Raw genomic sequence first — 23,057 nt, forward strand, 5'->3', positions numbered from 1 at the left:
GAGGTTTCTATTGTACAGTTCCTGGGGTAATCCTTGTGCTTGTGTGAATTTTCTCAATGAGCCATTAACATTGTTTGGCCTTTTTACTGTTGTACCTGAAAGGCTGCTTGTGGGTGTTTTCAACCTCACAACGTGTTTCAACACCACCTACATAGCCAAACTTCATAACCTGACATATGACGATAGCACATACAATCCAACGAGATATTGCTGTCTAGCAGATCAAGGCTTTTAGAATGATACCTCACAAGACACACTTTGTACAAAACATACCCTAATTACATGACATTGGTGAATATTGAGGTGCTAGGGTGTCACATGACTTACCCGTTTCCAAGCCAGGTAAGCTGCACCAGTGTAAATTGTGCTACTGTAAACTGCCTACACTGCCTACTGCCGGAGGGGTTGTGTTAATGTAACTATGCAAGGCTGCAATACAGGTATAGACAAAGCCTACAGCTAACATCAAGACAAAACCAATTAGCTTCTGCTTTTTCTCCCCCCCCATCAAGGGGGAAACAGATCGGTCACAAACAGTTAAAATGTCACAAGATGCCAGACACAAAGTCCACTGCTCTATTTAATACCATGTTGAACTAAAAGTCATAGAACTGATTGAAATTTTAACTATTTAGGAAGGATTGGTTACAATACTAATACTCCTTGCTGTGTCCCTTTAACAAAATGGAAAGTTGTGGTTTTGTTTATATATGGCTGTTCCCAGTGTGGTCTTTCAACAGTGCCTTTGTCCCTGGTGGTTTATTCCTCTACATCTCACTGGAGCAGCTTGTGGCAGGAACAATCTGTTGCTAAATACGTTACCCCAGGTCTGTCTTTACAGATCATTTTTTCACTGCTGAGGATAAGAGGCCTTCACTTAACAGCTTAGCCACATGAGGGACTCTCCCTAGAGTCCCTGTCCAAACAGCACAGGCAAGATTGGACAGCACAAATCAATCTCACTGTGCTGCAATCTCAAACTCTTTTTGCATTTACATACCTGCTGGCGAAAGGTCCGTAGTTTTAGTGAAACTCGGTGCGGAGCGTTTGAAAATCTTAGTTCTTCCACCCCCCACAACCACTTCAGGTCCAAGCAGAGAGACCAGAACCGCTAAGCCATGCAGTGTTATCGCAACAATAGAGTCACTGGAATCTCGAAGGCCCAGTAGCACCTAGGGCAAGACCAGAAAGCTATCAGAAACAGCAAAGAATCTGAGCAGCTCTTTCTTTAGCTCTTCCATTAAAGATGTTTACAGCATGTTTCTGCTGTTCTTTCATCTAGACAATCATGTGGATAACCACTTACGAAACTCACTATTAGTGTCATCTTCTCTCTGACAAACAAAATTCAATATGTATATCACTTCCCTGGGTAGGAAAGTAGCCTTACTTCTTAATAGGGTTCAAAGCCTGATTCATGTAACCAGTTAAAAAGGGTCACCCATACTAGCTCCTTGTGAACACTGGACCACTTTGCAAATAATTTGGCACAATTCAGAATGATCAGTCACCTCTGCTCAAAAGACTCCCACAACTGAGATATTGGAGTGGCATAGGATGGAGAGGCAGTGTATTGTCACTAAGTGAGAGGTCATAAGTCAAGCATGATGTGTATGAGTTGTGGGAGGGGAGGAAGGAAGGGTATCCTAGCACTGGAATATCTATATATTTCAGGAACACTGGCATAGCTAGGGCTAGGGGGCAGGGCTGGAATATCAAGGGGAGCTCCAAATCAGGACTGAGGTACCCTGGCGTAGATAGGGTGAGGGGGCAGTACTGGGTTAGCAAGGAAGGCTCTAGCTCAGAATGGAGGTGAACTGACTGAGCTGCGAGGAGGTGCATGGGTGCCAGGCCTGGAATAAGCAAAGGGAGCTGCATGTCAGGGCTGAGATGCATTTGGCAGAGTTGGGTGTTTGGGGAAAGCTTACACAATTTGCCTGCACTGTGCTTCACTCTTGCCAGGACTAGGAGATCTTTATGTATAATAAGCAAGAGGGGCCATCCCAGCAGCAGAATCCCCACACTCTTGAGACGCCATGTCCAGTCCCGTTGTCTGCCTCATCATTAACCTGTGGCAATATGATGTTTCTCAACTCGTCCTGTGTGAACAGTTCCGCATAGGCGTCAATGTGAGACAGCAGCACCACTCGCACATGCTCTTCGTGGACCTCAAACATCTTCAGCAACACAGGGGTGACGTGCGTCTGGAAGAGGGCTGGTGACAGCAGGCAGGTGGTCTCACTTTCACCAATTTTATCTAGGGAAGAGTTGGAACATGGGACAGGCTACCTCCCAGACCAGAGACAACTCGCTGCAACTTAACGCTACTCTCAGCCACCACAGCCAGCGGCCTATGGGCTTAGGTCTGTCACTGAGGAGCCCGGTTTGAATTGTAGTCCTAATGCCATGCTCTCTTGGTCAGCAGGAGCCAGGAGTGCTGCAGATCTAGCATGTTCAGGACATCAGAAGGGTGGGGCAGGAATGATTTGTATTGCTTGACAGTAGCCCCTCTGGGCAGCTAAGGGCACACAAGTCCCTGTGGCTGCTTAGGCAAAACTGTGAAGGAGAGGGACCAAAGAAAGGGCAGAGGAACTACTGAGCGAGAGAAAGAGACAGCGCACTCCAGCAGGGGAAAGGAGGGAGAGTGAATGCCTCCTGGGGAGAAAGAAGTTGCCCCATGCCAGCGAGGTGGCAGAGTAACCTGTTGCCTTCCCACACCTCAAGCTAGGGGGCAGCCTTGTTATCTGCAAGAATGCTAGGGCAGGGGAGGGGAGAGGAGGGGAGGTATACGCAGCTGCTGCTCTAAGAAATGCCCCTTGCTCCACAGTCCTGGGGAGGGCCATTTATAACAGCATGGAAGAAGGCCAGACAATTGCTAATCCCCTTTTCAGCAAATGTAGGAGGCATGTGACAAAGGAACAATGGAAAGTTTGGTGGACGGGGGTACTCCCATTATTCTGTATCTGGAATAACAGAATTGTTGGTACTTTACCTTATAGTACTTGCTTGGCTTAAGCCAACACCGCTATTAAAACCTCTGTTCAAATTAACTAACCCCTCTGATTTCACTCCAAATGAGGAAGTGTTTGCTCTGAAGAGAGAATATTCAAGTCACCTTTCTTTGGACCTAGCAGATGTGGAAGGAAACTCTTGACAGCTACTGGCTCAGCAAACACAAGCTGATTAAGTAAGAGAGGCACCAGCCGTGAAGCTATCAGCTTCTCTGACAAACAGGCCACTTTATCCATCAGGAATCTGTTTTGAGAGAGAGAGGAGTTAGTATGAGGGTAACTTTTTATTTTCTTACATTTGATTACGACTTGGTTTCAGAATGAGTTTCCATTAAATATCCCTTTCCCCTCCCTCTCTATTTAGACTGTGGGCTCTTCAGGATGGGTTATCTCATGGTGTCTGTACAGTGTCTACAACAATGGAGCCCTGATACTGATTGGGGAATATAGGCCCTACCTCAAAACAAATAATAAAGAAATGGATACATCCTGTGAAACCTCACAGCCAAGCTACTGGCTGGCAAGGATTACACCAGCCAGTCAAGGAAGCCCTAATCAAATTCTGTAGCCAGACTATGAATATTTCTGTCTTTTATAAAACTGTCCATCACCACAGTTTGTGTCAATGTTTCAGAGTAAGGAGCTCACATGAACTATCACAGTGTTAAAGCCCTAGAGTTAAAATGCACTTACATCCCAACCTCCATACACATTACAAGGGTCGCCCTTTTGCCACTCGGTAACAGACAAGAATGTTTATTCAACAGGACATTGCTTCCTGTGCAAGGAAGGACATTAACTCAGGAAGACCTTCCCTTAATCTAAGGCAAAAAGTATTTCAGAAGTGATCTGTACAGGATTATTTTTAAATGGTTCTTTACCATGTCTAAAGTAGGCCTGAAAGCCGCTGGATTTTGGAAAATTCCAGCCAAAAGAGGTCAGCTGTTTCCAAGAGTGAGGCCAGGGAAAAATACATTTTACCGTAATAAAAAAATTCTGACAGCCTTATCTTTGAGAAGCTCTAGTGGTGCCAAAAGTCTTAGTTATGGGAGGAAGGTCTTGGATTCAGTTCATCAAATGAGCAGCATTACAATGAACATAAGCTCATAATACCACACCCCTTCTTCCCTCACCACCACACAGGATGGCACCACGATACCACAGCATAGTAATATCCTGAAAGCGACACCATGGCTGATGCAGCAGTATGGGGAAATGCGTAGTTCTGCCATGTAGACCAAGTGGGATCTAAATAAAAAACTTTCTGCTAAGTTAGTCATGCTTCTCCTTGTCTGTACTGAACAAACTAAACTAAAATTTCCCATTGTGGCTAGTGGACAATATACAGCCTGGTTTCTCTTCACAGCCTACCACCCAAGGGAAAGCTTCTGTCCTTGGTTTTGCCTAAGTTTCCATAGAGAATCCAATCAGACCTCTAAAATACACCTGAGATTTCAGATTACCATGTCCACCACAGTCCAAATTTTCTAGCTCATTTCCAGGGAACAACAGGACCAATTATCTCGGCAATGAAAGTACTTGCTACTCACCTAGTTTACACATAAGTTTTTACTTTTCTTGGAGTGATAACCATAGTGATCAGCTGCACATAGAAAATTGTGTAGATACCATTTGCAAGAAAAATTAATTCTTCGGAATCAAACCACACAGCAAAGGTAGTGGCAGGTATATCCTATTCAACACTAACAATGGATCTTCTTGGAGTTTGTATAAGATTACATTAAAATCAGAACATACCGGTGATGTTCTGTGTAAGAGACTGAGATCCACAGATAGAGGAAGTATCATCCCAGCTATAAACCTTTTAAAGTCTTGCTGAGATCCCATTTTGAACATGACAAAGTCATCCCCCCCTCTCCCACTGCAATAAATGCTCTCCACAAAGGTTAAAGTTCTTAAAACTTTTCACTTACTTGAAAAATTCAGTTTTCTCCTCCTCAGTCTTTAAGGTTAAACTTTTCAGAAAGTTCACAACTTCCAGAAAATCATTCCTGGCCATAAAAAGAAAGAACGCTAAGAATCAGGAACTTGAGATTCAAGGAAGCCACATCCTGCATTAATCAAGCACATGGAGGAGGAAAGGGGAGTAACAAGTCACATGACATTGGACTGGGAACATCAGAACAATAATTTGGGTCTCTTGCATTCCTCACTGCAAGCGTGTGCTTCAGCCCCCATTGCAACCATTTCTAGCAAGGGGATTCAGTCTCCATGGTCCATTCCATTCTTAGCCTCTCTTGAGGCTATCAAGGCCGTTGAAAGCAATTATGTGATTTGGACATCTGTCCATTAGAAGCTAGACTGAAACCCAGAGTAATTTCCTCAATCTGCTGGCCTACAACTGGAATTGAATGATGCAGCTATATACAGTATGAACTGAACAATAGTACATTTGCAATCTCTTGAGCATGCTACCCAAATTATGGTGAGAAAAGGAAATTCCCACAACAGGCCAATAACACTACCCCAAGGCAGCAGCGTATTTAGGTGATGGCAACTGTAGGTCTGTAGAGACTGGAAGTCAAGATGGACCTAAGATAGAGGTACCTCTAACAACCTTGTCTTCTATGCCCTCCATCAGCACCTAGCATGAAGTAGGGGAGATAACATTTGTGATGCACAGGAGTGTCACTCTTTCAACCATCCTGCTGATAATTCAACAGCCTGCTATAAGGGTTATGACGACTTCTGAATTTAAGGAGTCTCCTTGTCAAAGATCCCACATGACAACATACCTGTGAGCTTGGTAATTTTGTTTGCACTTCATGCATCAAACAAGAACCAACAACCTTTCAGAATGAAATGAGTTATGTCAACAACACAGAAGTGAGGAACAGGGAGCTATATCCAAACAGACAAAGCATTCATTCCCTCACCTGAAGAACTCATGAGACAGTAAGCTGGACAGTGGTGGACGACATTTCGGATCTGGATTCAGCAGCGTACAGTGCAAGGTCTGTTGAAAACTGGAGAGAATATCTGCTGAAACTGAAGCCAGAGCGAGCATTAGATTTCATTCCCAGCACTGGGTCCAGACCACACTCAGAGACTGCCCCTCCCTCTGCTGCAAACTTACTACGAAGTGCTGATGGGTAGCAAAATAGTCCAGAGTCGCTGCTATTGATTAGTAGCTGTCATAAGCCTCTACCGTTTTCAGAAAGGCCATTTTCCATCAACCTCCTCCCTACCTGAGCCATCTAGCCACTGAGTGCTGATGAGTTTAGGGAGTAAGCATGGACCATACAATGTATAAAAAGCCAGTTCTAAAGGGAACGCTTTCTCCTAAGCTTGGTGAAGAGGACAAGAGAAGGTTCTTTTGAGCAGCTTCCTTTTGCCTCACCCATCACATTCCCACTGCAGCAACTACAAACATCCTATGAGAGAAGACAGGCAGGACCTCAATTAAGAGCTCTATTTGGTGTCATTATAATTAAAGTCAGCTGGACAATTACAGGCATGGGCAGACTTCCATGTGAAGAGATAATAAAAATGGATTCTTCAGGAAATGGATGAAAAAGGTGACATGACAGAGATATATAAAATAGGGAGCATTACAGAGAAGTGAAGTCATGATCTTGTGTTGTGAGAAAGCGTAAATAGGATAAGAGGCACAATGGTCCAGTGGACTGAGCATTGTCCAGGGAGCCAGAACACTTGGGTCTATCACTGACTCCTCCCTGGGAAACCAGGTCAAGTCACTGCAGTTTTGTCTGCCTTGTTTTCTCCATCCATATAATGGGAATAACGATATTCACCCCCTTTCTGAAGGGCTTTGAGAGCTACAGATAAGCACTACATAAGAGTTTACTATTAAGAACAAGGGCGTTCACAATGACGAAAGGCAGCAAATTTAATACTAAAGACAATTTTTTCCTCACACCCCCACTGTGCCTAAATAATTACTTTTGAGGCAAAGAGTTTAATATGATTCAGGATTATTTGACATCCATGGCTACAGTAGCTAGGATAAAAATGAAGGGATATCAAACTTCATTCTTCAAGCTAGGTAAGCAGTGGAGGGTTTTGGTTTTGTGGAACATTGGTCCATCTTCTATGGAAAGAAAGGGTTGTATAGCTCAGATGGCCTCCTCCTCAGTAGAAGGGGGACCAACCTCCTTGGAGACAGGCTGGCTGGAGTACTCAGGAAGCATTAAGCTAATAGCAAAAGGGGAGGGGAAAAAAGACAATACAGGCACATAGCACAAAATCAAGATGCTGAAAACAAAATTAATCAAGAAACCAAAGGACAGGAAAAGAAGAAATTCTTGACTTGTCTATACACCAATGCTAGGAACATGGGTAACAAACAAGATGAATTGGAATTGCTCATTTATGAGCATAAATTCAATCTAATTGGTATTACTAAAACTGGGTTGGATGAGTCACATGATTGGAATGTTAAAACCAAAGATTATAACACATTTAGGAAGGAGTGAGTGGGAAAATGGGAAAGGGGCATGGCACTTTATGTCAAAAATGGCATTACCTGTTTCCAAGTCATTGATAACTCAGAAGAAAATGATATTGAATGCTTATGGATCAATGTCCTAACAGATAAAGCACAAGATAGGATTATTAGTTGACGTCTGCTACAGACCATCAAATCACACTAGGGAACTGGATGACCACCTCCATACACACCTGTTTATAATTCGTAGGAAAGAAACCTGGGTGATTGGACAGAGGGGACTGGACAGGATGTCAGTCTGAGTGACATATGCTGGAGGTCTCATGCTACCAGGACTAAAACATCCTGGAGATTTCTAAACACTCATCTATAATTTCCTAACTCAAAAAGTGTTGCTGCCAACATGGGGGAATTCTATATTGGACTTAATCCTAACTATAAAGAGGAACTGATCACAGAACTAAAAGTTAATGGTAGGTACAAGTGATCATGACTTGCTCAGATTTATAATATGCAAGAAGAAGAATATCCAGACCAATAATACTTGGTGCTTTACAATGACCAACCGCAAAAAGCTGAAAACAATTATGAGCCAAATCAGCTGGGAGGAAGAATTTACCAGAAAATTGCGAATGATAATTGGGAATAATTTAAGGACACCTTACTAAGTGCCCCAAAAGCCAAAATGCCACAATTGAGGAAAAAGTCCCACGCTATTTAAAAATCCAACTTGGTTTAGAGTGGAAGTGAAGGCAAATGAAAAAAAAAATTGATATACAACAAATGGAGGAAAGGGGAAGTTGATAGTAAGGAATATAAATCAGAAGTTAGGAACTGTAGAAAACTGATACGAGAAGCCAAGGGACACAGAGAAATCCATGCCCAGTACAGTTAAGGACAATAAGACAGTTATTTAAATCATAGAATATCAGGGTTGGAAGGGACCTCAGGAGATCATCTAGTCCAACTCCCTGCTCAGAGCAGGACAAATCCCCTGACAGGTTTTTGTTTTTTTTTCTCTCCCTTTCCTTTTTTTTACACCCTAGTTCCCTAAATGGCCGCATCAAGGATTGAACTCACAACCCTGGGTTTAGCAGGCCAATGCTCAAACCACTGAGCTATCTCCCTGCCCTTTATATTGGGAATAGGTCTGTCAAGTGAATAAAAATATTAATCGCAATTAATCACACTGTTAAACAATAGAATACCATTTTATTTAAATATTTTAGATGTTTTCTACATTTTCAAACATATTGATTTCAATTATAACACAATACAAAGTGTACAGTGCTCACTTTATATTTATTTTTTATTACAAATATTTGTACTGTAAAAACAAAAAATAGTATTTTTCAATTCACCTAATACAAGAACTGTAGTGTAATTTCTTTATCATGAAAGTTGAACTTACAAATGTAGAATTATGTACAAAAAAAACCGCATTCAAAAATAAAAATGTAAAACTTTAGAGCTACAAGTCCACTCAGTCCTACTTCTTGTTCAGCCAATCACTTAGACAAACAAGTTTGTTTACATTTGCAAGAGATAATGCTGCCCACCTCTTGTTCAGAGCGTCAACTGAACGCGAGAACAGGTGTTTTCATGGCACTGTTGTAGCCAGTGTTGCAAGATATTTACATGTCAGATGTGCTAAATCATATGTCCCTTCAGGCTTCAACCACTATTTCAGAGAACATGTCCATGCTGATGACAGGTGCTTCTTGATAACAATCGAAAACAATGTGGACCAACCCATATTCATTTTCATCATCTGAGTCAGATGCCACCAGCAAAAGGCTGATTTTCGTTTTTTTGATGGTTCGGGTTCTGTAGTTTCCACACTGGAGTGTTGCTCTTTTAAGACTTCTGAAAACATGCTCCACATTCCTCTTAGATTTTGGAAGGCACTTCAGATTCTTAAACCTTGGGTCAAGTGTTGTAGCTATCTTTAGAAATATCACATTGGTACTGTCTTTGTGTTTGTCAAATCTGCAGCAAAAGTGTTCTTAAAATGAACATGTGCTGAGTCATCATCTGAGACTATTATAACGTGAAATATATGGCAGAATGTGGGTAAAAATAGAGCTGCAGACATACAATTCTCCTCCAAGGAGTTCAGTCACAAATTTAATTAATGCTTTTTTTAAAAAAAAACAACAACAAAAAAAAAAACCAAGCATCATCAGCATGGAAGCATGTCTTCTGGAATGGTGGCCAAAGCATGAAGGGGCATACAAATGTCTAGCATATCTGGCACATATATACTTGCAGCGCCGGCTATGAAATTTCCATGCAGACGCCTGTTCTCACTTTCTGGTGATATTGTAAATAAGAAGTGGGCAGCATCATCTCCCATAAATGTAAACAAACTTGTCTGTCTAAGCGATTGGCTGAACAAGAAGTAGGACTGAGTGGACTTATAGGCTCTAAACCTTTGCTTTGTTTTGGTTTTGAGTGCAGTTATGTAACAAAAAAAATTACATTTGTACGTTACACTTTCAGGAGAAAGATATTGCACTGCAGTACTTGTATGAGCTGAATTGACAAATACTGTTTCTTTTGTTTATCATTTTTACAGTGCAAATATTTGTAATAAAAATAATATAAAGTGAGCACTGTATACTTTGTATAGTAACTGAAATCAATATATTTGAAAATGTAGAAAAACATCCAAAATATGTATTAAATCTCAATTGGTATTCTGTTTAACAATGCGATTAAAACTGCAATTAATCGCAATTAATTTTTTTTAGTTAATTGCATTCGTTAACTACAATCAACCAACAACCCTAATTAGGAACAAAAAATCCTTGACCATGGTATTGGTTCATTACTAGATGGAAATGGTAGAATTATCAGTAATAATGCAGAAAAGGCAGAGGTGTTCAGTAAGTATTTCTGTTCTATATTTGAGGAAAAACAGATGACAATTTCATCATATGGTGATAACACTCTTTCTATTCCACTGGTATTTCTGGAGAATGCTGAACAGAAGCTACTAAAGTTAGACATTTTTAGATCAGGAGGTCCAGATTACTTGCTCCTAAAAGTTTTAAAAAGAGCCGACTAAGCGGCTTGCTGGACCATTAACATTGCTTTTCAATAAGTCTTGGAGCACCGGGGAAGTTATAGCACGCTGGAAGAAAGGTAAGATTGTGCCAATTTTTAAGAAGGATAAAAGGGATGACCCAGGTAACTATAGGCCTGTCAGTCCGATGCCAATCCAGGGCAAGATAATGGAGCAGCTAATACAGGACTTGATTACATTACCTTTCCTTAGATCTTTGTTAATCAGTGCAAACCAGTATGTGTTTATGGAAAATAAATTCTGTCAAACTGGATATCTTTTTTTGATGAAAGTACAAGCCCGACTGGTAAAGGTAACAGAGTTAACGTAATCTACTTAGACTTCTGTAAGGGGTTTGACTTGGTAATGCATGACATTTTGATTAAGAAATTAAAATGAACATGGCACACATTACATGGATTAAAAACTGGCTAACTGATAGGTTGCAAAATGTAACTGTAAACGGGGTCGATGGGTAGCAAAGAGGGCAATTGCCCATGGGCTCCGGCAATTTCAAACGGCCCGAGGGCCCCTGACCACTGCAGCAGCCAGGCAGGCATGTGGAATTGCCCGGGCAGATTGCAGGGCAGAGCTCCTAGGCATGCGTGGGGTGGTACCGGTGGCAGCGCAGGCAGCTGGCAGCAGCTCGCTGGGCACCAGCCTGCACAGCCAGCAGCATCACCCAAATGTCAGGTGGACCGCGTCTGAGCTGGCTGGATCCAATTGACTATTCTGCCCTGGGGCCTGGAATTGCTGTTGGCAGACCTGCTTCTAGTGATAAACTAAATAGATTGAGCTCTTTGAGTCTAACAAAGAGAAATTTAACAAGCGACCTGATCACAGTCTATAAAGTACCCCCATGGGGAATAAATATATAATGATGGGCTCTCCAATCTAGCAGAGAAAGATATAACATGATCCAGTTACCTGACATAGAAGCTAGACAAATTCAGACTGGAAATTAGGTGTACATTTTTAACTGTGAGAATAATTAGCAAATGGAACAATTCATAAGGGTTGTGGTGGATTCTCCATCGCTGATCATTTTAAAATCAAAATGGAATTTTTTTCTAAAAAATATGCTCTCTGAATTATTTTGGGGAAATTTTATGCTTTGTATTATACAGGAGGTCAGACTAGATGATCAACGTGGTCCCTTCTAGCCTTAGAATACATGAATCTTGTGTGTCATTTCTACCTTCTGATTGCAGGGAAGGATCAATCTTAACAATAATTTGCATTTACATAGTTCCTTTGACTGAGCATCGCAAAGTGGTTTACAAAAGATAAATCCATTATCTAAATTTTGCAGATAGGGAAAGCCGACAGAGATTATACAATTTACCAAAGTCATGCACAAGGGAAGTGAGATTTTGGAATCAGACATTGCATCCCAACAGCCAAACCAGGATGCCAGATGCTGGACGATCCTCCCTAACAGCACTGTACCCTAGTTTCCATTACAAAAAAATTCCCATCCCAGTCACTGATGCCTGGATTGAATTTCCAGTCAGTGTGCAAGCTATACAGAAAAAGCAACCACCAAGAAGTCTCCTGTCCTGTCAAGGACAGCATGGAACAGGAAGAGCTCTTAAGGGAAAGTTTCTCATTTCTGAAATACGTGGAGAGTGAAATGGACAATCACTTCTCTACAATAAAAGTTTTGTCATGCTGCTTCTGAGACACTCTTTGCTATTGGAAAATGAATACTTTGGGTCATTCATGCAAGGAACAAGCTACATGGGAAAATGTGGTGTGGGAGGTAGCAAAATAAAGTAATTTTATTTCTTGTCTTTGAGGACTCTCACCCTGATCATTTAAGAATGTCAGCAGATTTTCAACCATTGTTCCAAATGAATAGGCATCCCGGGCATGTCCGTGGCTGTCAGGAAGAATTTTGAAATCTGCAGACTGAAAAAATAAAATTATCATAAAGCAGGAGCCTGCTACACAATTTCCATGAGTCCCTGCTCTCTCCTTACACCTTCTGATTCTTTGTATAGTACCATTACTACACTCAGTGCATTACAAGTAGAATATTATGCAAAGCTCAAAAGCCTCTAGAGCCTTAAAGAACTTACAGCCTAGACATACAAACAAGAACATCACAGTTAAACAGTGCCCCATGAGTTCATCCAGCAACTGTAAGCCAAAAGCCTTCTGCATTTCTATGGAAACCAATGTTAACCAGGGAGAGAACTCACTCTCTTCTAGTCTGTAAGCAGTCTGCATTACAGTATAGACATGACAGTTGGTTAATAAGGGAAACGTGGACATTAAATGCAACAGCATCACAAAACTATGTAGCTTTAAAAGGATCAACAACTTCTCACAACAAATGTTAATGGAATGAGGCTTTAGGTTCTTTATAGTTTAAAAATGAGCATATTGTTTCCACCAAGTTTTACAAAATTAAATTGGTGAGTTTTAAAATACAAAGGTTCAAGATGATGATGACTCTCTTCCGCGTGCAGCTTACCAGCTTCTTAAATTTTGACTTTCTGCATAGCACAAAAGTAGGCTTCAGTTTCAGAACTGGCACTTTATAAATTCTTAGAATACATGTGACTGGATTGCTCGAGAGTATAACATTTACATAAACAACCACAACCTTCAAATGGCCACAAGCGGTGTTCGATAATCAGTCTCTACACACGCCCAGCAACCTTTAAATACTTGAACTGGCCTGTTCTTCTGGCCAATTTTATCTTATAAAACTTGGTGCACAAAAATTTGCTCAGCTTTAGAATACTTGAAAATACCAAAGTCTTGTTTGGCCGATGTTTGTTCTGTAAGATTATTGGTCAGTCTTTTTATGGCTACTTAGCTATGTGGTCCTCTGGCAATTTAACAGAAATAGTAAATAATATAGCAGGCCATTTACTTTAAGACTTCCTAAGAGAAACATAACCAGTACCTAGCAAGAGTACAGAATGTTTTTTTGAAAAAGGAAAATTATGCCTAACTTGGGATCTTCCTTGGAGATATGAACTAGTTCTGGAGCTATAAAATAAAGACATGTTCTATCACATTCCATGTAGCTCCATCCCGATGATAAAGAAGAGTTTAAAAAAAAAAAAAAAAAAGAGCATCAAAACAAAAGAATCTCTGGTAGATCTCTGAGCATTTGTTTATCCTACAACAGCCCTCCTCTGTAACCGCAAAGCTCATCAACTGTGGATATTTATTGTTGGAGAAAGTGTTTTGTATTTATTTATCAAGAGACAGATAGAAGCAAATATTGTCATTTCACTATTTTAAAAATTAATTATGTAAGCGTATAGTGTTGGAGTGGAAAAATTTTGGGCACGGTTGTAAATATTAAGGCTGAAACACAAATGTGAAAAAATATTTGCTCTTAGGGCTGTTGCTCTGTCACTGAAGTATTCCGTTGAGTCACCTCCCCCTTTCACAATATACAAGTTATGGACAGTACAACACAATTCCGAAGTTATCTAGATGACATATCTGTGCTTTTTTGCTTCAATATTGAAAACCAAAAAATCCTGCAGCAAAAACAGATTAACTTCTGATCAACCCTGAGTACAGCAATGCTACTTACCCTCTCTTCAGGAGGGATGGCTGCCTGGTCTCGCACTGACTTGATACCACATAGGAACTAGAAAGAGGAAAGGAAAACTTCATGTTAAATGTTTTGAGCTAATCATTTGTCGCTTGGTGAGTTGGCACCAAGCAGCAGTGGATGAAACTCAGCTTTTTTTGCCCTTTTTTCCTCTCTCTCTCAGTCAAGACTGGCTGAATGTACAAGAGTGGGTTCCCCCCTTCCACATTCAGTATAGGATATGCCTCACTACCTTACCAACCTGGAGAGATAGCTCTGGGCTCTAGGCATCAAGGATAAAACACCAAGATGCCCTGCATTTGCTGAATTTTACTAGAGTCAATTCCGCTTTCAGTCCTAAAATCATATCCCTACATGCTGTACCTGGACCTCTGGATCTTTAATAATAGTGGGATTTTACTCCAATGCTCTTGGTCAAAATTTCACCTCTTGTAATGTTGTGCATCACGAAAGGTAACAATTGCCTGGCCAGCTGTCCCTCTCCAGGAGGTGGTAAAACTGTTAGTGATGCTATGTGGGTACAGTTTATGAAGAATTTGGGGTTCCTTTGGAATGAAAGCCAGAATGTATTTGAATAGTGTCTCAATGCAGCACTGACTCTGCACAGGATGCAGCTGAGTTCAAGATAGACATTTTCCTCCCAACATCAATAATGTCCAACGGAGATGCCAGCAGGGAGAACCAAAGTGCCCTTTAAATGAGTGAGGATGTTAACCTGTTTTAATCTGGATTCAGCTTTTCTGCTTCAGGGAAAGAAAGCAAACTCTTTTACTAACCAGTAGCAGCGGTTGTAAAGAGGAGAGACTTCAAGCTTGTTCCCACCCTCCCTCTCTCCAACCCTAACACCTCCTTGCAGCCACTTCTAGTCCCCTTGAATGACTAGTTAACTTTACCCACACATGGTCATTTATGGTAACTGTGTCCTTAGAGCAAGCATGGAGGCCACGGATCTGGGAAGCAAGCTGATACGCTTTTAATATTAATTCTCAATTTAGGCAACTGGATACATTTTAAATTTAAGCAAAACTTACTAATGATGGAGCCCCAACAAGCCAGAAACCCTTGTTCCAAGCATTGTGAGTGGGTTGTTTGGCTCTTACCTCTGGGGTGGCTTCGTTAAGGTTGCATACTGTTTCCATTCCTCCTAGTTTCCAGTGCCCATCCTCACTTACAAATACAGATGATAAACAGACATTGTTATGCGTTAGGTTTCCCTAAAATATAAAATAAACAATAGACCTGGGGATCGATGAAGGTATTAAATCCGTGTTAGCACTAATTAGGTGCCCTGATGATCTGAGAAAAAGCTGCTGAAAAGTACACAGATCAGCATTTAGACTGCAGGTTCCTTAATGTTTTTTGTAGGCCAAACAGCACCTTTCACAAGGATCGAGGCTTTAAAGGAGGCCAAGTTTAACTATCACAGTCCTTTTACTGTAATTGCAAGTTACAAGAGGTCCTCCATATCTGAGCACCAAGACTTAAAGTTACACTGGCTTCAGATCTGGGATTTGCTAATTCAATCCTGAACACATGCCTAAAAAAGCACTGCTAGACCCAGGGACAAAGTCTGATATCTCATGTACCACCAGGATGATAAACAAATATGTTATGCTGAGAATTCATCTCCAGGAGCATCTGTTCATAGCTCTGACAAGTCATGCGATCTCAGGCCATAAAGTCATGACATTCTCGTAATTATCTTCCCTGTTCTGGCTTTTCAGATATATTTTATCATCATTCATTGCCTCAAAAACAGCAAGTGAGAATTCTTTGTACCACCTAAAAGCAGTCTGGAACACCAGCTGCCAGATTATTCTCTATCAGTCTGAGATAGCTGCTAATACCATGTCACAAGTGAAGTGAAATAAAAAGCAGGCAGGGAACAAGAAACGTGAGATTTTAAGGTCCAATACCTCACCATCATCCATGTAAGCCTACTGATATAAAGCCTTCCCTCTCCTCATGTAATCCTGCTCCAGCTGGGATCCCAAACCTTACACAGTCACACCTGTTTCTGTTGGGAACTTACCCTGTCATGAAGGAAGATGAGAGCGAGCAATAAGTCATAGATCCCTGCACAGATCTCATCTGAGGACAGCATCTCCAGCACCATCTCCAAAGGCTTTACACGCTCTGTAACCAGGTGAATCCCATCTGCTTCCACGGTACAAGAGAGGAAGCGCAAAAGGCAAGGGTGGCGCAAGGTTTTCAGGTGCTTCAAAAATGACAAGGAGGAAACAAGTCAGTATATATCCCACATCCTTTATAGGCAGGGAGTTTAGTCAGGATTCATCACTTTGGCATCTCCTCACATGCAAGTGCTTAACCACACAACCTTAATGTCCTTTTAAGTGAGTTTTCCGGAGGGAATTATAAATTCCAATCCCACTCCCTACCAGAATACCCACCACCACACACTGCTCTTATTTTGATCACACTGTACAATGTTTCTTGTCATATCAAAATCTTATTTAAAAAATAAAACTTGTATTTGGGGGCTGTGAGAGTGTCCCTGTAATTAAGGAGATCTGCTAGACGCAGGGATCATTACCCTTCAAACGTATTCTAAATTAACCTCTTTCTTCCTCCTCCCTCCCAAAGGACTTTGAGGACATTCATGTACAGGAACCGATAGCTTCACTTTGGTACTAGAAAAGGCAGAGAGAATTAGAAAGAAGCCTGTTATTCAGCAAGGCCACGTTCTCTACCTTGGCAGCTTTATTAACTGTGTCTTCATTCTCTGTTTTATACACAAAGACCGAGGCAAGCTTGCCATCTTGCAGTGCAGCTGGGTAAATTGTGAGTCCAGTTGGTAAGGTATATGGTGGCTCTTCCAGTGTCCAGCTCTTTAAAGCACTGTTCTCCGAGCCCATCACTTGCAGAACTAGGCCGTTGTGGAAGGCCTCTTGGTGTCAAATAGACCTTAGGGTGAACAGAGGTTTTTCAGACAATTTAATTCCAACAGGCACCATCCAATTTATTCTTCAGAACATTTTCTGAAAAGTGTGAAACAAAACATCAAAAAAAGCTCATCTTGTTGATGTACTTGAGTCAACAGTTCTCTCCCTGGAGTTTCAGTAGATAAAAATCTAAAACTCAGTCATTTGTGTTGTAAAGGTAATTAAGGGCTTGGACAGCTCTAGAGATAGAGACTTTAGCTGTGGAACAGGTAAAGCACAAACAACTCCATGCAAGCTATACCATAAGATACTGCTAATACAGCCACGTCTACACTTACCAAGGATTGATGCTGCTGCAATCGATGCAGTGGGGGTCAATTTAGCAGTCTAGCAAAGACCTGCTACATCAATTGCAGAGCATTCTCTGATCAACTCCAATACTCCACCGGAATGAGAAGATTAAGGTAAACTGATGGGAGAGTATCTCCCATCGACGCTGTGCGGTGTAGACACCACAGTAAGATGACCTAAGCTATGCTGACTCCAGCTATGTTATTCACATACCTGGAGTAGCGTAATTTACGTCGACTTACCCCAGTAGTGTAGACAAGGCCTACGTCTGAATCTCACCCTACAGGATAATTCAGTTTCCATTCAATCTTTGGAGCCTCTGCCAAAACTCTCCCTGGTGATGGTGATCTCTCATGTCAATAACTGCCTATTGGATCTTCACCAAAGGCAACAACTGATATAGCTTTAAGCCATCTGACAGTCATGACTTCTGGTCCTCACCGATCTAAACCTGATGTAAAAAAAAACAAAACAAAAAAACCCAAACCAAATCAGGAACCTCAAGGTGAGGGGCTCCTCTTTCCATCACCAAATCCCCTGAGCCAACTATCTTTCTAGATCTAAATATTTCATTAGGTAAAGCTACAATGAAAATTAAATGGAATTAGAAAGGTCTGCCACACCATCCTGCTGGTGCAGTACTGACAAATGAAGGAGTTCCTTAATCTCTTTGATGTTGCCTTACATGCTTGGTATATCAAGCAAAATTCACCTCCACTGCTGCTCAGCTGTAGCAGGTGCATCATCACTGAAGTGTTGACAGAACAGCAGTCGCAGGAGACACCAGCACTGAAGGATTGATTGGACACAACTTTTAGTTTCTACCACCACCACCACCGCAATTCGCCTCTTTTTGTTTTTGTAGCTTGCCTTAGAACTGAATGTATTTTACTCCTGACTGCCTTCTTTCCATCTGGCTAATGTTGGCAGGCAGGCAAACCTAACCTCCCTCCCATCCCCCCACCACTATATTTATAGTGGAAATGAAGTTAACCTGAATTTTTGTTTTACCTCCTTGCTTGTGAACCAGCTCCAGAAGATAACAGTGGAACACACGCAGACGCCCTTTTAAAAGCATTGGTAGGATAGGCCTGTGCTCTATAGTCAGTGTCGTGCTGGCAGGCTACCTTAGGTAATAAGCAAATCTTTCGCCATGATATACTCAAAACTTTGGCCTCTCTTAAATTATCAAAAACTAAAACATGTAGAAATGCAGGCTAAGGGAAGGGAAATCATGTCTTATCTTTGAGGGCATCTGCTCAGCACTGTGGGGATCAGAAAGGAATTCTTGCCCCACCCCATGTAAATTATTTTGCACAGCTGGAAGATTGCATTATGATAGTTTTCGCCTTCCTCTGAAGCATGAGGCACAGACTACTGCTGAAAGCAATATAACACACTTCTTGACCTCTTGGTCTGATTTTTATAAGGCAAAGCTTCTATTCTGGCTTCTCTCTAGTTTTTTCTCCCTTTCCAGGGTTCATTAGTGTAGGATGTGTGTTGGTAGATTTTTCTGTTATAGGTTCTTGGTTTTGTTCTCACTTACTGCTTCAATTAAAAATTAGTTACCTAACTGGTTGCCTTGAAAAATATGGTGCATTACAATCTAAATGTTTCATATTAAATTCTTCTTATTTAATAAATCAATTGTGCAATCCATATAGTCAGTGTGAACTTTGGGAATGAACACATTTTTTTTTAGCTGGAAACTGAATCATTCAAGCTAGAAGCCCAGCAGGGGACACTCACAATAGTGGGGTACTGATTTTATACAAATCTTACATAAACACTATCTCATCTTTTTATGCTTGGACAGCAATGGAGAGATGGGTTGTTCTATAATTAACAGATAGTTAGAATCCTGCATATGCTTCCCAGTAGGATGTATCTATTTTAATAAAGGTCAGATGTGGCAACTGAACTGTTTGTCTCTCTTTGAAAACTGGAACGTACTACAGCTTCTTATCTGCCTTCTTTGACACACAGCTCACCAGCTTGTAGCAACTAAATGGATGCAGGATGGCATGAAGGAGATGGGCTAAAAGGCCACTTTATATGCAAAAAGGGGCCAAATTTCAGATCATGCTTATATCTGACACCAGAGTGAAACACTTTCTACAGAAACAGAAAAATTCACTTTCAAACAGGAAAATACTTCTTTTAATGGGGGACTCAAGTCATTTAAGACGCTTTTTTGTTACCTTCAGCAGATGGCTGGTAGTGTGCACTGCGCATGCACAGGAGAGCGTGGGGACTGAGTCCATAGAATTCAAAAATGGTGCCTATAGAATAGCTCCTCAAATATCTAAACAGTACTCAGTTGAACAACCTCACTGTCTAAAAGATCTCTTGCACACATTTCATGGGTCCAGACTTGTAGGTCTAATCCTCAAAAATTATGTTTTTACCTAAATTTGACATTTGAACATTAAAATGTAACAAGCTGTGGTCATCTTGACTTGTGCTGGAACGTTTCATGTAACTAACCCTCTGCTGGGGAATGGACAGATTTCTATTACCTAACCACAAATAATTTGAGCACACTGTCTTAATTGTCATCAGAGCTGCCAGTCTCAACATCAGCTTCAACTTGGGAGTGATAGGTCCCTCCCTGGATCACCTGAAACAAATATATCACTCGGCATCCAGATTGACAATAGCCTTATTACTTTGGGATCTGATAGCTAAATAAGACTGCTACCATGTCAAATCATTACAGAGAGCTTATCAAAAATCAATGATTTATTTGAAACAGTTTATTCAATCTGATAATGACTTGATTTTATTACCCTGACTGATTTTATATTAACCCACTTTGTTCTAATTGAATTTGTTTATCTCTACTTTATTTTATGTTTTTGCTTAAATAGTTGGGCCTAGATTTTTTTTTTAAAAGGTATTTACTCATTGCTCCATTCAGCATTTCAACATCTAACTGACCTAGGAGCCTAAGTCTCATTTTCAAAAGTAACTTTTAGGCACTAAATCTCTTTGTATCCTAAGTGCTTAGGTCACTTTTGAAAGTGAGACTTAGGCTTCTAAATCAGTTAGGCATTAACACGTTAGGGGGGGCAAAAATATCTAGGCCTTAGTTAATAAAATAGATACAATTGGAAATCTTTGTGGTTTGGATTTTTTTTATCCTGAGAGACATCAAGATTCTAGACCTGAGGGATAAATACAAGAGGCAACTCTGTGGCCCAGCTAGTGGCGGTCCACACAACTGCTCTATAGTCCTCTCATTACCGGTGCCTGAACAAAAACACTGTTACCTTCTGAAGGATAGTTGATTACATATTATTTCTTTCAATAAGCAATGTTGGCTCCAAAACCACGTTGGAGGTCGTGGGGTGGTGGACACCAGCTGATCATCCTAACGGCTGACCAATTCTCCACAAAGAGTCTATGCTCCCCATACGACACAGATTTAGGATAACTTGTGTAATTCATGTGCAGCTTTACCATTTCAAATTCATGCTGATAATACCCCACACTTCAATAAAAAGAGGCAGATAGTCCTAGAGAAAGAAATGTGTTTGTCAAGGAGCATCTTTTACAAGCACTAAAGACATTTCTTTTTGTTTGAGTCTTTCATAACTAAAAACCTGCAGCTAGCAAGTTGTGTGTTCATCCTTTAGCTGCAAAGCAGGAACCACTTTGAGTGCCCTTAACTTTCTACCTTTGTGGTAGAAGGGGATTGCCCAGTGAATCCAGCTTCTTGAAATTCTTGCTTTTGGACAGATCTCATTTTCTTACATGTCCCTCCAGCCAATTGTCTCCTGGCAGCTGACACAATAGGCTGCATGTACTTCATGTCACTGCCACCAGAGTCAGGAGAGCTCTTCTCTCACCTTACTAAACACCAAGCACACTTCATGGACTCAGACTAATGCTTGGCATGGAGTTTTAGGAAAAAAGTCATGTGTAAACATCACCTCCCTTCATCCAAGCAAAAAGCACTTTTGAGACTCTAAACATAGTAGGGGCTGAATGAGTGGGAAAAAACAGGATATTTCATATCTTGGTTTTACCAATCAGTTTACCATTGAAAGAGACAACCATCTTCAACAAATCCATTCAGACAAGGAATAGTGACAAAGAAACATCATCACCTTTCATGCAAGGAACTCCAGACATATAACTGCCCCATGAAACATTCTCTTGCACCCCAAGATAAAGATACTGAAACAGTAGCTATCCAACCTTTTTCTGGTGAAGGTCCCCATCCCCCTTTGATAGATTGGGTGCCCGTTCACATTGTGTTACCCATATATCCTGGCACAACTACAACCTCTCCATTTTCCTCTGCCCATTCACTCATTCTGGCTCTTTTCCATCTTTTTTCCTCCTCGCCTTGTTTCCCCTTTTTCTTTCTTCCATTTTCTTGCTCCCTATTCCCTGCTTGGTTCCTGTCTTTCCCTTTTCACAAGAAGGCTGTATAAACCTTGAGATTGAAGGCTGATTTGTAGATCCATGGAGGTGGACATCATGCCCTCTTGCGGTGGAGCCAAGTAAAGAGTAGGCTGCTGCCTGAGGCTGTAGCCCTCTACATAGAAACTACCACCACGATCAAAGATGCCTTACTCATCCGCTCCCAGGGCAGCACTGAATGCATCATGCAACTTTATCCCCACTCATCCAACATTATGCAGCTTTCCATTCATCCCCTCCTCCACCCCTGCAACTTCTTAAACTAGTTTGATGCCCTGCCCAGGCTAGTGCAGTGTTTCCCCGTGCCTCTTTTGGGTGCAGTGCACAGAGTGAATTTCTAAACTTATCACTCACTGCACAGATCAAACTGCTATCCTGCAGTTTGCAGACAGCTCATGAACAACCCTACAACCACATATAGTATGTGAACAATGGAAAATGGTATCTTTTGGCAAGAAAGCAAATTTCCATTTCACCCTTCCTTGAGGACAGCTGAAACTTTGGAGGCTGGGGATTGGAAAAGATAGGTTTTAAAGTTATGGAAGGTACTTTGAAAGCATCCGGTCTGCCCATTACCCAGTTTCAAACTACAAATTATTTATTGACAAGTCACCCATAACAATTCCAGGGTATTGAGTGAATGTATACGGGGGAAGTATTGTTCCCCAGCCTAGATTTTTGGTACTAGGGGATCAAATATCTGTGCTGCTGAGTTATAAATAACTTTATTCATCCAGGGGCCTGGTGAAGTCAAGGGGAGTTGTATCACAGCCCAAGCATATTTGTCCCCACAAAGCACAAAACTCCCACAGGGTGACTGAACTGCAATGTAATATTTGCAGTAGAAATAAACACCCATTGAAACCCCCCAACAAGAAATAAACAGCCACTGAGATCTCCTGACAAAGCTTCTCAGACCCAGCAGGTATCCTTGGGAAGGAGGACAATACACCTGGCTCCCATGATCTTGCCTGAGTGCCATTACAGGGACACAGGACGATATCCCACCCTGTGCCTCAAAGTCACCTGATAGATTTGTTGGCCCTGGCAGGCTGCCACTGGGATAGCCCAGGGAGAGATTAGTGGCCTCTGGGGGCAGCCAGCCAGTGAGCTGCCAGGCAGAACCCTAGCTCTGAGCGAGGAAAGGATCTACTTCCTATAACGCACCCGATACCTCTCCCACCAATAACCCCTGCCTCTCCCTCACATCACCCCTCCTTAACCCTGCCCCCACTGCCCCAATAACCCCTGCCTCTCCCTCACATCACCCCTCCTTAACCCT

General features: G+C 41.5%; 1 protein-coding gene across 6 annotated transcripts in view; it reads right to left on the minus strand.

Annotated features, from left to right (window-relative positions):
* SCYL3 (SCY1 like pseudokinase 3) overlaps window positions 1–22,070 on the minus strand; it is a 29,335-nt gene extending 7,265 nt beyond the window's left edge. The window contains exons 1-12 of one of the 6 annotated variants that reach the window (XM_075067941.1): window positions 20,617–22,068; window positions 18,057–18,133; window positions 16,802–17,089; window positions 16,123–16,308; window positions 15,191–15,304; window positions 14,070–14,126; window positions 12,316–12,418; window positions 5,909–6,020; window positions 4,946–5,023; window positions 3,116–3,255; window positions 2,070–2,257; window positions 1,001–1,172 (exon numbers count right to left, since the gene is read on the minus strand). In XM_075067941.1, the coding sequence (XP_074924042.1) occupies window positions 1,001–1,172; window positions 2,070–2,257; window positions 3,116–3,255; window positions 4,946–5,023; window positions 5,909–6,020; window positions 12,316–12,418; window positions 14,070–14,126; window positions 15,191–15,304; window positions 16,123–16,308; window positions 16,802–16,966 (1,315 nt within the window). In that variant the 5' untranslated portion in view covers window positions 16,967–17,089; window positions 18,057–18,133; window positions 20,617–22,068. Of the gene's footprint in view, window positions 1–1,000; window positions 1,173–2,069; window positions 2,258–3,115; window positions 3,256–4,945; window positions 5,024–5,908; window positions 6,021–12,315; window positions 12,419–14,069; window positions 14,127–15,190; window positions 15,305–16,122; window positions 16,309–16,801; window positions 17,090–17,331; window positions 17,527–17,586; window positions 18,413–20,616 lie in introns of those variants that run through there. The other 5 variants (XM_032806157.2, XM_032806153.2, XM_032806154.2 and 2 more) reach the window with 5 other exon arrangements.
* Window positions 22,071–23,057: the final 987 nt, after the last annotated feature.

Source organism: Chelonoidis abingdonii, chromosome 7 (assembly GCF_003597395.2).
Source record: "Chelonoidis abingdonii isolate Lonesome George chromosome 7, CheloAbing_2.0, whole genome shotgun sequence".
Lineage (NCBI taxonomy): Eukaryota > Metazoa > Chordata > Testudines > Testudinidae > Chelonoidis > Chelonoidis abingdonii.